Source organism: Cavia porcellus, unplaced genomic scaffold (genome assembly GCF_034190915.1).
Source record: "Cavia porcellus strain 051 isolate PalLab524CR breed Dunkin Hartley unplaced genomic scaffold, mCavPor4.1 scaffold_17, whole genome shotgun sequence".
NCBI lineage: Eukaryota > Metazoa > Chordata > Mammalia > Rodentia > Caviidae > Cavia > Cavia porcellus.
This window is the reverse complement of record NW_026947500.1, coordinates 24495811-24511825: the sequence shown is the minus strand read 5'-3', so window position 1 is coordinate 24511825 and position 16015 is coordinate 24495811. Positions and strand designations below refer to the sequence as shown.

At 53.6% G+C, this 16015-nt stretch overlaps 1 protein-coding gene across 2 annotated transcripts; it reads right to left on the bottom strand.

Moving 5' to 3' along the window:
- Window positions 1-608: 608 nt before the first annotated feature.
- On the bottom strand, window positions 609-11864 carry Ovol1 (ovo like transcriptional repressor 1). Of its 2 annotated transcripts, none has more exons than XM_063227536.1 (5): window positions 11313-11864; window positions 4666-4883; window positions 2908-3097; window positions 2420-2655; window positions 609-2163 (listed from the first exon to the last, which is right to left on the bottom strand). In XM_063227536.1, the coding sequence occupies exons 1-5, from the start codon at window positions 11410-11412 to the stop codon at window positions 1846-1848; spliced, it is 1062 nt and encodes a 353-aa protein (XP_063083606.1). In that variant the 5' UTR covers window positions 11413-11864; the 3' UTR covers window positions 609-1845. The 2 variants fall into 2 exon arrangements, with proteins under 2 accessions (XP_063083606.1, XP_063083607.1); XM_063227537.1 differs by having other exon boundaries at window positions 609-1122; window positions 11313-11854.
- Window positions 11865-16015: the final 4151 nt, after the last annotated feature.

Below are 16015 nucleotides of genomic sequence, written 5' to 3'. Positions count from 1 at the left end.
ACCAGATTCTTTCTCCAGGGAACCTGAGCAGGCTAGCCTTGTACTAGATCTCAGGTGGGCTCTCCAACTTTCTTCTTCTGGCTTTGGGGGCCAGGAGCTGACTTGTCTCGGAGAGCACTGAGTACCAGGTGTGGAATGTGGCTATCCCTAATGTAGGACCAGAAGTAATGTGAACTTCATGCCATTGTTGGAATGTGTTTTTTCTAGTTTTATTTATTGGTTGGGGGAGGGACTGGCTGGCTCTGACCTTTGGTCCAACTCTAGAAAAGTGCGGGGAGAAGAGGCAGAGATTGGCACCCTGAGTCACTGAGGGTCTCCGTGGCCTCAATATTGAAGAGAGCTCAAGGAGAGGTCCCCTGCTGCCATGGCCTCTGACCCCAGCAGGCCGGACAGGATAAGGAGGGGATATGTTCACAGACAATAACTACTGAGACTCTGGCAAGTCAAGTCATTTATTTCATCTAGCTGGGTTGGGCTGTCATCCTGACTGAGTCCACTGGTCACCCCAGAGGAGTGAGGTTTAGATGGGAGGCAGCAGCTGCTTGGGTGAATTTCTCTGTGTGGGGTAAAAAGCCCATCCATTAAAAAAAGAAATCAGAAACAGAAAAGTTAGTTCTCTGGTTTTATTAGATGGAAGGCTATAAAATAAGACATAACACAGAGCTTCAAGACTGCCTCGTATCGGCAGTGAACCCAGGGATCCAGGGATGTAAACATAAACAGAGCCTCCGGATAACACTCTAGCACTTGTGGAACATGAAAATAAAATGAAATAAGTCCTCAGAGTTAGTCTACACACAGTTTGGAGGCAGTCCCAGAAGATTTCCTCCTTTCCAGTGGGCGTGGACCTGGCATCCGGGCAGGGAGGCCAGGCTGGTTCTGGTGGGGTTTGGCTTCCAGGGGCTGCCTGGTCTGTGGCAGTCCACAGCTGTTTTGAGTCTTGCCTTCCCCCAGGAGGACTAGATCTCCTCTGACTCACAAGTCATAACCTGCCATCCCACCCAGTCCCCTTACTGTTATCTCCAGAATCCAGCCACACGAGGGAGCCTGCCCGCTCCCTCAGAGAGTCAAACAGCCTGGCGATGCCTTTCTCCACAGGCAGGCAAATCCTTGGCCTGGCCACTGTGAAAACAGAAAAAAATAAGGCTAGAAAGAAAATGTGCTAACTATATCAAATGATCTCCTCGCTCTGGAAGTTTCTGATGTATTATGATTCTATCTCAGTGCTTTGCTGCTGTGCTAGGTTTCTGACTAACACAGGCAAAGGGCCGGTGTTCAGCCTGGCTCCGTGCTTGCCTTGGTAGTTTGGGTAGTGGACTGAGCGCCAGAGGCCTGGCATCGCACCTGTTTGACCTCTGCAGCCTCCTGGGAGTGCACAGGCTCTCCAGGAAAGCCGGGCTTGCCAAGAAACAGAGGAAGGGAAGGGTAGCAGCATTGAGGCGCTGTCCAGCAGAAGAGGAGGGACAAAAGGAGCAAGCCACCCTCAGAGTGGGCCTCAAGGAAGATCTTTGTTCCGTTAAACAGCTCCAAGAACGAGGGTGGGTCAGGCAGTCATCCCCAGACTAAGGCACAGAAAAGGTTTGAAATGTCCAGGATAAATAGAACCACATGGGAGTGGAGAAAAGCCAGCTCCATCCCTCTCTTAAAAACAGTAGTTATGGGCTCCACAATATATATTAATATCTGTACATTTGTCATCTTAAAAAAAAAAAAAAAGGAAACGAAGTCTCCTTGGCACCTTATGGTTGATTTCTCATAAATGAGGTGATGATATGTGGAAAAGCCTCCTGTGTGCAGCCATGCACACGCCTGCTGCACACATGTGCTAGCACACACTGAGCAGTGCTACACAGCCATGGGTGTGCACCTGCACGTACACAGCTGTGCCCATGTGTGTGCCTGGAGGTGGGGGCACTGCCAGCTCCCCACAGTGGTTGTTTGCAGGAGTGTTCTCTGCCAGTGCTCTTGACTCTGTTGTCCCTGGAGTACCAAAGCCCCTTTCCTGTGCTCAGGGGCAAGGGCGACAGGGTCCCCTCTTGCTGCATCCCCCAGAAGCGCTGCTGCCAGGAGAACCTGTTGATGCAGGTGGCTGCTTCCAGTCACTTGGCCATGCCCCTGTCCAGGCCCATGCATGTCTTCCTGTGCCCAGAGCAGCCTCTGCCCCTGAGATAAATGTACAGAAATGAGCAGAGGTCAGGGCCAGGTCCTCGGGAGTACGTGGGCCTATGGGGGAGACTAAGGTGGGGGGCTCCTGTTCTGATCAGAAGTGTTCTGACAAGAGTCTGGAGGAAGAGGACGGCCTGGCTGGGCAGCAGTGTGGTGAACCTGAGCCTCCAACAGCAGCCCTGGGTTGTGCTCCTTAGAGGTGGGGGCTGCCCTGGAGCAGGGAAGTAACAGTGTTCTGCAGGGCCACAGCCACCTTCTTGGAGGTCTTGCGCAGCAGTGGGCTGTCGGGGTGGTGTTCTTTCAGATGCAGAACGTGGCCCTCCTGGCTCTCAGATGTGCAGCCGCACTCCTCGCACACGTACAGCTTGGCCCGGCGCTCCTTGTAGGCATATTTCTGCTGCACACCATGGATCTTCTTGAGGTGAGACTCCAGGGAGCAGCGCTGGGTAAAGGCCTTGTCACACAGGCTACACTTGTAGGGCCGCACGCCTGTAGAGGGCAGAGGCTGCCATTAGAGACCTGACAGGGACCTCAGTGCCTGTGACCAGCATTCAGACCCAGAACAGCCAGGACAGGTGATGGGGTAGAAGGATGAAAGAGGACTATCCAGCACCAGTCTCCCAAGAGACTCGCAACCCTTATGGATAAACTCGGGGATTCCACCCTGACCTGGGGGAGACTTCTGGGGTGTCAGGCAGGCAGGTCTTAGGTGCTCCCTGCTGGCCACCGGCTCCTGCTTACCTGTGTGGGTCCGGACATGTCTTTTGAGGTCAAAAGTGTCATTGAAGCCCTTCCCACAGTATGTGCAGAGGTGCCTCTTGACGTCGTTGTGACACTTCATGTGGCGATTGAGCATGCGCTGGTATGTGAAGGCCTTCTGACAGATGTGGCAGGTGAAGAGGTCTCCACTAGGACTGTCCCCTGCGGTCACCTGTGGGCAAAGGGGCCATTTGTGAGACTCCAGAAATTGGGTATGCAGCCTGGGAGACCTAAACATTAGGCCCTAGCACCCTCAAGTGCCACTTTCGGAGGCCACAGCCCTGTGCCATTCCCTCAGAGACGGACAGTGTGGGGGCTGGAGGAACATCTGGGTCACAAGTGCTGCTTCCTGTTTGCTTCTTGAGCTCCAATTTGAGGCTGTCACACAGGACCTCCTTAACCATACAAGGGGGCAGCAGCAGCAGAGGTTGCTGCAGCAGCGGGCAGCTTTACCCTAACTGAGCCACGTGGCCTTGCTGTAGTTCTACTCATTCATCCTCATCCCACCTTGGCACAGCTCACACCCTTTTGCCATCCTCTTGCCTGTACATTTTTGGGTTTTTTTCATGATGGAAAATTTTAAATTTAAACAAAAGTGGAGAAACTGTTATCATGAGCCTGTGCCGGCACTTGGGGCGTCTTGCTCCATGTCTGCCATCTTCCTTCTCCCTCTCTGGGTTCATTCTTTGGCAGTGCTACTTCAAGTAGCAGCAGGAGCGCTCCAGGTGTGAGCAGCACACGTGTGGCCTGATGGCCAGCATGGGGCTCCTCCCTCACCTGTTAGCATCTGGAGGTTGCTTGTTCTCTGTGGGTCCTGACGTCAGATACTCCTTGGTCACTCCACACCTCCCATTCAGCACCCCTGGTCTGTTTCAGCTGTGGCACCCCTGTTGCCAGCTGGTCAAGACCTCTGCGCTGGGACCCATGGCACTCATTGGCTCCTCTACCATCCTGTCCCCTCTGTTCTGCTCTCCCTGCCCACAAGGGTCCAGGGGTTGGGGCAAGGTCCTAATGGGGTGAGGGGCACTGTGACTTCCAGGAGGGCCCCAGCAGGCTGGGACCAGTGGCTAAGCACAGTGGATCACTGCCCTCTACACTTAGCCTCTGAGGGTTTAGGAGAAGGATGGTTCTACCTCCCACTGTCTGTAGCCTTCGGCACACTAGAGGGATAGCCCTGTGCCAAGTCACTTCTGGGGGAAACTTCCGAGTCCTGACTCACAGGAATGCAGAGTGGCCGGGGCCAGCATCCTGCTGGTGTTGTCCCAGAGAGTGGGGGCATCTATGCCACCTTGTGCACAAGGGTGCTGCTCACTCAGGCCGTGCCTAAGGCACAGCTTTGGATGCTGCTGGGCTGGAGACACAGTCCTGGGCAGGGCTGTCACTGACCTGCTTCAGGGGCAGCTAACCATGGGACGGGATAGAGCCCAGAGGGGAGCCGAGCCCCCTCCCCGCCATGCCAGGCTCCGCCTCACTGGTCTGCCTGGGACTTCTGTGTAAAAAAGGTGGCTCTTCCTACAACTTGCCTTGCTATGCTGGATGTTGCAGGATACTGACTTGAAAGGGCTAGGTGTCCTCACTTAGACCTCCTTACTTCTCTTCCCTGTCTGTGCTCCTGCTATATTCACTACTAAAGTCACTGCCCAAGGCCCAGGTTAGGCTCTGCCTGTGTCTCGTTTGCACTATGTTTTGTGGGGGCTGGACACATAGCCCCGGTCCTCAAGATGATCTGAGAGTCATTACCTTCATCTTGGTGCGCAGGAAACCCTGGTCTCTGCTCTGAGCATCTGTCAGGCGGCCCATGTCTTCAGAGGGCAGCTGAGCCACCACGCAGGTTCCTGAGGCTACACCATAGCTGGAGTCCCGAAGGCTCATGTCCAGAGCCAGGGAGCAGGAAGGAGGTTCGGCCACAGATGGCTCCGGGTCCCGGTATGGCTGTGGAGGGCAGAACCCCAGGCTGACTGGGGAGAGAAGCAGAGCCAGGTGAGGACATGTGGAGAAAAGAGGATCCTGTCAGGTTTCTGGAAGTTTCCTCAGCAAGGACATAGATGGAACCTGGAGCCCCTCTGTTCCTTCCCTTTTGGATATGCAGAACGGCGCTACCCCCAAAATGCCAGATGCTGTACCTCTTTCCCCACCCCAGTAAGGTAATTGCAGGTGACGCCAGCCAAGCGCCACTGCCCACTGAGTAATTTGTGTCTTAGCGGAACTGGGAGGACCAAACTGCCCTGCCAATTATGCCTGCAGAGCTGTCTACCTGCCCCACCTGGGCCAGTCCCTCTGGATTCCAGGCCTGTCCTCACTCTTGTAGGGACAAAGGGCACCACTTGAGGCCGTGATCAGGGACAGCTCCTTGAGTTCATCCTGGCCCCAGAAGGGTCTTGGTAGTCTGGAGCCTGGCTCCAGTCTGTCCCCCAAGCAGCTAAATAACTGCTGACTTTGGGGGTTCAGGAGGTTGTACCCCTTGCTTCCCAAGCTGGTCCCTGCTCTTGCAGTTCTCTGGCCTCCAAGCTCCTGGCTTGGGCTGGGCCCCACACTGCAGGCAAACAGGCCAGGTGGGTGGAGAGGGAGGAGGTCAGGGAGCAGCAGGTGGATGCTCGTAACAGTCTCTGGGCGCCTGCCTGGCACTTGCGCAACCCTCCCCCACAGTGGACCGCTGGCTTGCTGTGGCGGCTGGGTTGGGCTCCTTCTGGCAGTGGGAGCACCGATACCTGGCAACCCTTTGACAGAGTTGCTCCCTAAGGCAGGTACCTCACACTAAACGGGCTAGAAGCCTTGGCTGCAGACCCTGGGCTTTGGTCCTGGCCAAACCTGATTCAGTAGGATGAGGCTCAAAGCCAATAGAGCTGGAGAAAAACAGTCCGGTTTTTCAATTAAAATTTCAGTTTAGTATAGCCTACGCATGACACTTAGAATCTGTCAACTAGGAACATTTCCCAAGCTTTGGAAGGACAAAGCAAGAGCACCCTGGAACAGCAGGTATGGTAACCCATGCCTGTAATCCCAGGATTTGGGAAGCAGAGGCAGGGAGATCGCTGCAAATTCAGGGTCAGGCTGGGCTACAAAGTGACTACGAGGCCAGCTTGAACTGCGTAGTGAAATCCTGTCTCAAAAAGACAAAAAACTAAAATTAAAAAAAATTAAACAGGTTGGGGATATAGCTTAGCATGAAGGCCTTAGATCCAATCTCCAGTACAAACAATCAATCAATCAATCAATCAACTGATGGGGCTTGGGGTAGAAAAGGATAAGTAAGAGTCAGAGAAGGACTTAGGAGATGGATCTGAGGTTTCAGACCCACGAGCAGGGATCTCCATACCCTCTGATTGATGCTGGAGAGAGGGTCAAGGATCCAGGAGAGGGCCGCTGCTCCCTCTCCGTAAGGACAGGGCTGGAGGAGAAGGTAGAGGGATGTAACAAGGGAGGACAGCTGACTATAGAGTACAGGAGTTTCGGGAGAGGCCCGGCTCTCGCCCCCTCAAAACACAACAAAGGTTTGACAGGAGAAGAATGCGCCTGCCCGCGCCCAGAACCCGTTCTGCGGGCAACTGGCGTCCGTCTGTCCGGGGGACTTTAATGAGCCACCTCATTCCAGGAGTTGATTCACCATCCCTGGCCGGCCCCCGACTGGCATCCCACTTCTCTCTGGGCTGATGTCAGGCCAAGCTCTGGGAGGGTCCACAGTCAAAGGTCAGTCACCCTTAGCGGGGCACACAGGGACCAGGGCATTGGAGCAGTGAGAGAGGGCCACCACTTACCAGTCACTAAGGACCTCAACTGAGACTGACCATTTCTGTTTCTTAGCCTGGGTGGAGACAAATGGGGACCTTTACCTGCTTCAGTCCCAGCTGAGAATGGCATGAGGCTCCTCCAAACTGAGACAGAGCTAGAAAGCATGCCTGCCCTGGAGGCAGCAAAGGAGGAGGGACAGTGGACAAGGCGGGCTGGTTGAAGCTAGGAGCTGTGACACTTGGCTCCCTGGCTCCACTCGGCTGATGGTTGGGGTTTGGGGGACCCAAGTTCCATGTTGTTTGCCTGTCTCTACACATCCACACAAACCTGGGGACAGACAGGGTGAAGGCTGCTGGGTCGCTCTGAGCAAGAGGTAGGTGAGGCTGCCAGGGTGGGGATACATGCCTCATCATACCCACCCCACCAAACCTGTCTCTGTGCCACCCCCATGTCCCTCTTGGGGCTGCATACACAGGGAGTGCACATCGGCTTGCCAACTGCCCATCCCAAGTGCCGCTGAGTGGCAAGAGGCAGGAAGAAGAACTGGTTGGGCCCTGTCCCCTAATTAGATGCTTCCGGCAAGGCGGTGCCCCACTGTGGCCACTCATTGCCTGCCCACAGGCCAAACCAGCAGGCCCTGTCCCTGCATCTTAAGGAGCTGCCGGGCCCCTCTTGTTGGCCCAGGGTGCCTCGACCTCGACAACATTGTGACCGAGGATCATAGCAGTGGTTGGGACATAAAGGGGCTGTATCTGGACAGCTGCCAATCTAAGGGCTATACTGTCCTACTAACACTTCGCAAGCCCACTCCTCGGACTGAAAGCTGCTGATCCAAACAGTGCACAGAATGCCAGGTTCTAGCCCCTCCAAGGCCCCAGGACAAGGCTGGCATGAGGCCTGGTCCTGGCTTTCTGGGGAGACTGAGATATGAGCATGCCCTACTCCCCTGGGTCTCTCGGCTGGTGGGGAGTCAGCTATTCTGAACATGTGTCTGCACAGCCTGGTCGCTTTAAGCAGCCTTGCACCCTTGCCAGGATGGGCTGGGGTCTTCTCTGCCCAGGTCCCCAATTCCTGCTGATCAGCTAGCGGTTTACCTGACAGGAATGGTGACAGTCCACTGGCAGAGGCGACAGCCCTGCGAACTCAGTGGGACCACTTGGCCTTTTGTTGCCATTCTGTTTAATGGCAGAGTTCACTTTGGCACTATCTGTTCCCTTTCCTGAATGCTTTTCATTCAGTGTCCATGTTAAAGTTGGAATTGTGCTTTAGGTCCTTACATCAGGGTGCTCAATCTGGAACCTGTGCTTCTTGTGATATAGGTTACCCCCCGCCACACACACACACACCAGCCTGGGCACCTCCCTGGGGTGCCACACAACGCTGAAATGAACAATAATAAAAAGGCACCCTGCATGCCTGTAATCCCAACACTCAGGAGGCTGAGGCAGGAGGACTGCTGTGAGTTTGAGGCCAGCCTGGGTTATATAATGGGATACCCGGACTTGAGACAAGTAGCCTGGCAAAGTGCCCCCCAGGAGAAGTAAGAATTCCATCTATGGGGCTGGGGATTTAGCTCAGCGGCATAAGCGCCTGCCTTGCAAGCTGGCAGTTGTGAAGTCAATCCCTGGTACTGATAAAAGAAAAAGACCAAAAAAAAAAAAAAAAAAAAAAAAAGAATTCCATCTACCCTATCTCTGGACCCAAGTTGCTCTTCTTTTCACAAGTATAGGCTGACTGTCCCTTCTTCCAGCTTTACTACCTAGAGGTCACGGCAAACCCCTCCTGCACTGCCCTGTAATCACAGCAATTACTAGAACACTCACAAAGGCCTCACATCCCAGCTCTCAGCCTTCCTTCACTTGCATTCTGGGCCCAAACCTGACTTACTTGGCCTTTCTAGCTGGAGTGACCAAGTTCCCACAGAGCCGGGATGGGCCACATTACTAAGCTGAAGGAAACCCCAGGCTTCAGCAGCTCAGCCCTGTTGGCCTCCTGGGCTTGTTCCTGGGCTTGTCCTGAGGCTTGTGCACGTGCTGCTCCACTAGTAAACAGGGGCCCGACCAGCAGCCAGAGGGGAGGTCGGAAATGGGGGTTTGGGGGCCTGGAGGAGGTTCCCAGGATGCCCCTGGAGTTGCAGCTTCCAGGCTGGGTCTGACCCTCAGGTGTCTTCCTGGCACTGAGACTCCACTCAGCAGGGACTGGGCTCAGAGGCTCCGCTCCACCCCTGCTGCTGGAGCTCTTCCCCCCAGTTCAGAAGTGGAATTTACCTCAGGTACAGGGCCCTGGCTCATCCTCAAGAAACCAGCATGCTTCCCTGTCACTCCACAGTCAATATTGACACAACCAAATAGAGAAAAACCCCCTGCAGGAGAGGGGAGTCAGTGGGGGAGGGGACGGGGGGGGGGCTGCACAAATTCTGCCCTGAGAGGGGAACCTCTAGAATTCTGTCTGAGGGAGAAAGGCTGGTGTCATTTTAAGTCAGGCTGAAACCCTTTCCCTCCAAGTGGTCTCTGTAAGGCTTTAAGGGTCCCAGAAAGCCCTGGTCGGAAGGTCAGAACTCTAGTGTTCCCCTCAACTCCTCCCAGTGGGAACTGGCTCAGTGCTTAGCTGGTCACAGTGTGCTGGAGTCTGTGAGCTAAGGTGACTGAAACGTGCCGCGCCAGCTCCTGGGGTCATGGTTGGCTGGTGACAGAATAGCCTAGCCAGGGGACAGGCCACCACAAAACACACACCCTGCTCTCCAGCCATCTGAGGCACCCGAGCATGGATGGAGAACATTCCCTGTCTCATTTCTCAGAGCTGGGGGGAACTCTCCAGTGGACAACATGCCTTTCAGAGACAAAATAATTTCTGTAACTACTACCCTTGTTTTGACCAACAGGGCTCTCCTCTGCCCAGAGCTGTGGGAGGTGTGAGGGCAATTTTTTGTAGGCATCTGGAGGGTGTCCCCCCAATCCGGGACCATCTGGGGGAGGAGGACTTCGTGCTCCCTCACCTGGAGAGCAGCAGCAGTGGCAGGGGCTGCAGGAGCTTTCTGCTGCACCTGATCCCACTGACTATCTCTGCCACCATCACTCCTACTGTGGCCACCAGAACTGTGGTGGTGGTGGGGAGGGGGGATCACTAGGGTCTCAAAATCAACGATCCAAACAAACAGAATTTCTTCTTCCTTTGTAAAAGTCAATGCAGGTTCTGTTACTGACTACAATGTAAAATAAACCTAAAAATAACAGTGCACTCAGTCCAGCTCAAGACTCAGCTCACCTTTAACACAGTCCAAGTTCAGTTTATCAGATCCCAAGAAGCAGCTAAGCAGCAAGTCAAATACAGGTTGGGGAGGAGAAAGGGAGTAAAGAAGGGGCCAGTCCCTCACCAGGCCTTGCGGAGGTGGAACACTGGCTAGCTGGCTAGGGCACCTGGCCAAGAAACTAGAATCCTGAGCCCATTTCCCAACCCCGTTTAGACTTCGGTTTCTCCATTGGGGTCATCAGGGCCTTCAGGCCCAGCCCCTTAGAGTAAGGCTAAGCTGTAAAATATCCCACCAGTATCTTATTGGATCCTGTAATATGACGCCACATAGACCTCACCACTATATTCCTCTCTCCGGCAGCTTACTCAGGAGGGAAACTGAGGCACAGATCTCACAAGGCCCCTCACCCACTGCCCTCTCCTCTCCTTCTCAACTTTTCTAAAGGTCTGGGCGGTGCCAGGGAGCCTGCAGATCAAGGGTCAAAGTCGGTTGGTTAATTACCACCTCTCCCCCCTTGGAGGCGCTGGGCAGGGTGTTCAGTGCGCCCCTGCTCCACCTCCAAGGCTGGGGAGGGGGACTTGCAGGCCCTTTTCCTAACTGAAGGTTTTGTTGGAGATGGGGGACAAAAGTGGTGTCCTCAGGGTTCCTTGGAAAGGTGTTGCTGGAGGAAGAGTACGACTCAGTTACTCATTCAAAGTTGACGCGGACGCTGTCAAAGCGTCTTCCCAAAATAAACTGGGCACACAGGCCAGGGCGCTGTCTCCTGGTGCAAGGTGGGCTCCAGGAAACCACTCACCACCAGAGACAGAAGGGTTGAGTTTCTAACATAAGTCAGACCCGATTCCGCCTTTATTTCAAGGGCAAGCGGGGTACGTTGCGCCCTGGGCGTATGGCTCGCCGGGTTGGGGCTCCAGGGAAGCTCGGAGGGGGGCTCAGCACCGTGCCCCTCGCCCACACCGGCCACCATGTTGTGGGGGAGGGGGCAGCCCCGAGGCGGCTCAAATTCGGCGTCCTCCCTTGCTTGTAGAGCAAACCACAGCCGAAACTCCAGCTCGATCCCTACCCCCAAGTGGCATCGCTCCAGTGCCCTCCTCTAGCCTCAAGAAAGTCTTGGCTTTCTGGATTTACAACGCAAGAGCCGACGGTTGCCGGGGCGGTGACACACCCCGCTGCCTCCCCTGAGCCCCTCAGGCCTGGGGGCCGAGGAACGGCCCCCCGCCCCCCACCACCGCGCGCCTTCCGCCGGCGCCGCCCACCCCTCCCTTCCCCTCTGCTCTCCAGGGGTCAGCCCGCCGCGGGCTAACGGGGCCGAGGCCGGCGAAAGCTGCATCCCGGTGTCTCGGCGGCTGGCGCAGAGCCATGCGTACCTGCGCCCCGCCCTCGCCGCCGCGGGCGCCCGGAGCCTCACCTGGCACGTAGATCTCGCCGCGCTCCTCGTCCGGGAGTTCGCTCCAGTTCCTCTTGCACGTGGAGACGCACGGCTTCTTCACCAGGAACGCGCGGGGCATTTTCGAACTCTCTTGGCCCGGCGCGGTCCTCTTCGGTAACTACAGCCGAAGTTGTCGCCCCTTTTTCCGGCTGGGCTGGAGACACTAGCAAGGAGCCACACAGTTCGAAGAAGAAGTCGCCGAGGCTCTCCCTCCCGCCACGTTCAGCGGAACGACGGTGCTGGGACGGCGCGCTCGCGTTCCAGCTCCTCGTTTGCAGCCAGGTGCACCGGGCGGCGGGGAAGCGGCGGGGAAGCGTCCCTCGGCTCGACTGGCGTCCCCGCGGCCGCTCGCGAAGTCTTAAAGTGCGAGCCGGACGGACGGGTTCACGCTTTATTGGCTCGCGGCGGTGTGTGTTGGTGGCTGGGGCGGGAGGGGGGGTGATCTGATCTAATTAGCTTGGAGTGACCCGGCGAGCGATGGCGCATGCGTTGGGAAATAACGGTGACAACCCACCTATTTGTTACCTGTCGAACCGGTTTCCATTCCGCTGCGGGTGAGGTGGCCTCGCGGGCCGGGCGGGGCGGTCGGGCGGGGGCGGGGCGCGGGGGGTGGTGGTGCGGACGCCAGCCCCCAACCCCCAGCCCCCAGCAGCACTCGGTGCTCAGACCGCCCAGGACCTCCCAGGTGGGCCGTTCTAACGTTTGCCAACGGAGAGTTTCGGTGGGAGCATGGGGAGGTGAGGAGGGAAGGGCAACGTTATGTGCATCGGCGCTCGCACGCTCCGCGAGTGATGAAATAAAGCTCGCCCAACGGGGCCAGCCCAGCCTGGCGCTCCCGGGGCGCCCGGGAAGGCGCGAAGCCGCCGGGCGGGAATGGGCGGCCCGGGGCCCACTTGTTGAACCAGGCCTGTGCCCAGGCGGCCCGGAATGCCAAAAGCTGAGCAATTCGTGGTTCAGCTCAGAGGTATTTGCCGGCTTCACGCGGGATACACGCTGGGCTGCAGGGTCGTGTGAGTTGGCTAGTGGGAACTCGCACCCTACAGAGCGAATACAAACGGAGCACCCACCTGGCGCCTTGGCGCTGAGGGCTCACCTCCTGTTCCCAGAAGGCTTCGTGGAGGGAGGATGGGGCTTTTAAAATTTGTTTAAATTAAGTTTATTGAGGCCGGATTTATAACTCAGCAACTCAGCGCCTGCTTGGCAAGCTCAAGGTCTTGAGTTCTTCCATTCTCAGTACCAAAATAAAGTTTATTGGTGCACTTTAGGTATACATAATCAGTTCATCATATCATAGGGAATCTGTGCCTCTAAGTGATATATCTTGAACTTTTTTTTCCTCTTCCCCTTCCCTCCCTTCAACCTCCTCTTCCCTCCTTATTTACAAAAGCTTTTGTTTCCATTTTTTCCTTGTTTTCACTTTTCTTTTCTGGAGGAGGCTTTACACTGACTCCACTAACTTCCTGCAAAACCCAATGCCCTGCCCTTGGGGTTTACACACTGTTCCCCATTCTCCTGTGTCTTGAATAGCCGGCCAGATTTCAAGTGCAGCAAGAGCAGAAGGTAAGGGGGCTGGAGATTTAGCTCAGCGGCATAAGCGCCTGCCTTCCAAGCAGGCAGTCCTGTGTTCGATTCCCGGTACCGATAAAAAGGAAAAAGACAAAAAAAAAAAAAAAAAAAAAAAAAAAACCAACCAAACAAACAAAAACACCAAAAAGAGCAGAAGGTAAAGAAGAGCTGAGGATCCAGGACTGTAGTGGCGTTAGGCCAGCCCTGAGCAGGGGTTCAGCCTGCCTCTTTCCACACCCAATCCATCTTTCTCCTGCTCTGGCAGGCCCAATTAGAGGGATGCCTACCCCCACCACCCTGCCCAGGAGTTCTTTGTGGCCGCTGCTAGCCATTTTACTGTGATTCTTTGGCCATGGCTGAGCTTCTTCTATTAGCCAACGTACTAAGAGCAGGACGGAGCTCCTCTCATTTCAGAGTCCCCATTGCACCTATCTTTCCCACATACTGGTTTTTCGTTTTTTGATATAGCTTTACTACTGACTACCTCCCCACTTTGGTACTGGGGATTAAACCTAAGACCTCTGCACTGAGTACATCCCTTGCTTCCTTTTTTATTTTGAGAGATACTGCCTTGATGTTTGCTTTTGGTTTTTGTTTGGAGTGTGTCTTTTTTTTTTTTTTTAAGTCAGTTGCTCTTGTATTTGGTGCATATATATTTATGATTGGAATTTTTTTTTTATCTTTTTGAGACAGAGTTTCACTATGCAGTTCAGGTTAGTCTTGAACTCACTTTGTAGCCCAGGCTGGCTTGGAACTCACGGTGATCCTCCTGTCTCAGTCTCCCTAGTGCTGGGGTTATAAGCATAAGCCACCACATCTAGATAAGGCCTTGTTAAATTGCCCAGGCAGGGCTTGAATTTGGATGCTCCTGCCTCAGCCTCCCAAGTGCCTAGGTTTATAAGTGTGCACCACTGAACCTAGGTCTCATAGAGTATGAAATGTTTGCCAGAACAGATTGGGGGCATGAGTCCAGTGATTCCACACAGTTAAAAAGACATAGTCAAAAGAAGAAATACAGTTGATGTAGACTCAGGAATCTAGTTGAAGGTGATGTGGCTTCTAGAAATACTGCATTCCCCTGGGACTTTTTTTTTTTTTGTCTTTTTCGTTTTTTTTTTTATCGGTACCGGGGATCGAACTCACGACTGCCTGCTTGCAAGGCAGGCAGGCTTATGCCGCTGAGCTAAACCCCCAGCCCCTCCCCTGGGACTTTTGTGAAGCTCCCTTTGTGGGGGAAGAGAACATGGACTTTGGGAACAGATGGGCCTTCTCCTCCTCTCGCTCCTGGATACTGAGTTTGGCCAAGGGCCCTTCCTTGTCTGTCCCTTAAGAGTCCTATCACCCATCTCCTACAGTTACTGGAGGGTGACGCATGCTTTTGCCAAAAGGCATTAATACTGCCCGGTCTCCCCTGGGGCTCTGCCTTCAAGGATCCCACACTTCCCTTGTCCACCCTCTGCTCTGCTCCTGGACTCTTCCTTCCAGCTGACAGTGATGACCACCTGCCATGTGTCTGTCTTTTGAAGTAAATCCTGCAGCAACAGCCCTCACCGGCAGTCTGGCTAGGAATTTAGCTCACTCACTCCACAGATGTTTCTTGAGCACTTCTGTTTTTCTGCCCAGGGAGTTCTACAGTGAGGTCTTCATGGGTGACCCAGGACACAGAGACAGACTTTCTCATCAGGGAGCATTTCAGATTCCAGAGGCCAGCTGGGGAGGTACAGTGAGTGAAGCCAACCAACCCTATGGCTCCACTGTACAAAGAAAATGAGGGAAGGTGCTTTGTCCAAACTCTGTCCTGTTGCAGTTTCTGTGTCCATAGCCATACCTGGCACAAAGCTGGTTATCAATAAACATTTGTGGGGTGAATGATTATCTTGTTTTCTTGTGTGATCCATTTGTAGATTTCCTTATAAAGAAACCAGTACCACATGCCTGTAATCCCGGCACTCTGGAGGCTGAGGCAGGAGAATCATGAGTTGTAGCCCTGCCTGGACTACATAGTGAGATCCTGTCTCAAAAAAACAAAAACAAAACAGTAGTGAAGTTGAATGACAAAAGGCAACTGGTGTGGCTGGGTGTGGTGTACTGTGGTAGCCCAGCATTCTTGAGAGGCTGAGGCAGGAGTATCAGAAGTTTTGAGCTTATCCTGGGCTATTTGCTTATTTATTGTGGCAGAGTTTCGCTACATGATTTAGGATGGTTTTGAACTCAGTACAAGCACAAGGTTGTAACCTCAATTCTCAGTACCCAAAATAAATAAATAAATATCAGATTCTAGCTGTTATGACCATACAGTCTCAAAAAAAAAAAAAAAAAGGCTAAAAAAATTACAGATCCCCATTTGTCTGTGAGACATACACACCGGTCATTTGTATTTTGGTTTTTGGGATAGGGGTTGTACCAGGAATCAAACTCAGGACCTCATACTTGCTAGGCATGCACTGTACCACTTAGATAAATCCCCAGCCCTGCTTTGTTTTTGAGAAAAAGTCTCACTACATAGTTTAGGCTGGCTTTGAACTCACTGTGTAATCTAGACTGTCCTTAAACTCAAGGTGATTCTCCTGCCTCAGCTTTCTGAGTGCTCAGATAACAGGCATGTGCCAGTATCCCCAGCTTTGATTTTTACTTTTTTGGTACCGGGTATTGAACTCATGACTTAATGCTTGCCAGGCAGCCGCTTATGCTACTGCTAAGCTTTGTCCAGCTTTGATTTTTTTTTTTTTTTTTGTCTTTTTCTTTTTTATTGGTACTGGGGATTGAACTCATGACCACACACTTGCAAGGCAGGCGCTTATGCCACTGAGCTAAATCCTCAGCCCCCTCAGCTTTGATTTTTAATTCAGCTTTTTTTTTTTTTTTTTTTTTTTTTGGTACTGGGACTCCAACTCAGGCCTTGTGCATGCCAGGCAGGTGCTTATGCTGTTGCACTATTATTCCTGGCCCCCATTTTTTTTTTAAACTGATAGATTGATTCAAACAAAACACATCTTAAAACTGGGCAGCTTGGGCTAGGGATTTAGCTCAGCAGCATAAGTGTCTGCCTTTCAAGTGCGAGGTTGTGAGTTCAGTTCCCTGTACTGATTAAAAAAAAAAAAAAAACTGGGCAGCTG

Coding starts and splice junctions, on each gene's coding strand:
- Ovol1 (XM_063227536.1), bottom strand. CDS start 11,412: ATGCCCCGCGCGTTCCTGGTGAAGAAGCCGTGCGTCTCCACGTGCAAG. Junction 4,884..11,312: donor CGGCGAGATCTACGTGCCAG/GTGAGGCTCCGG, acceptor TTCTCTCCCCAG/TCAGCCTGGGGTTCTGCCCT. Junction 2,656..2,907: donor ACATGTCCGGACCCACACAG/GTAAGCAGGAGC, acceptor TGCCCTCTACAG/GCGTGCGGCCCTACAAGTGT.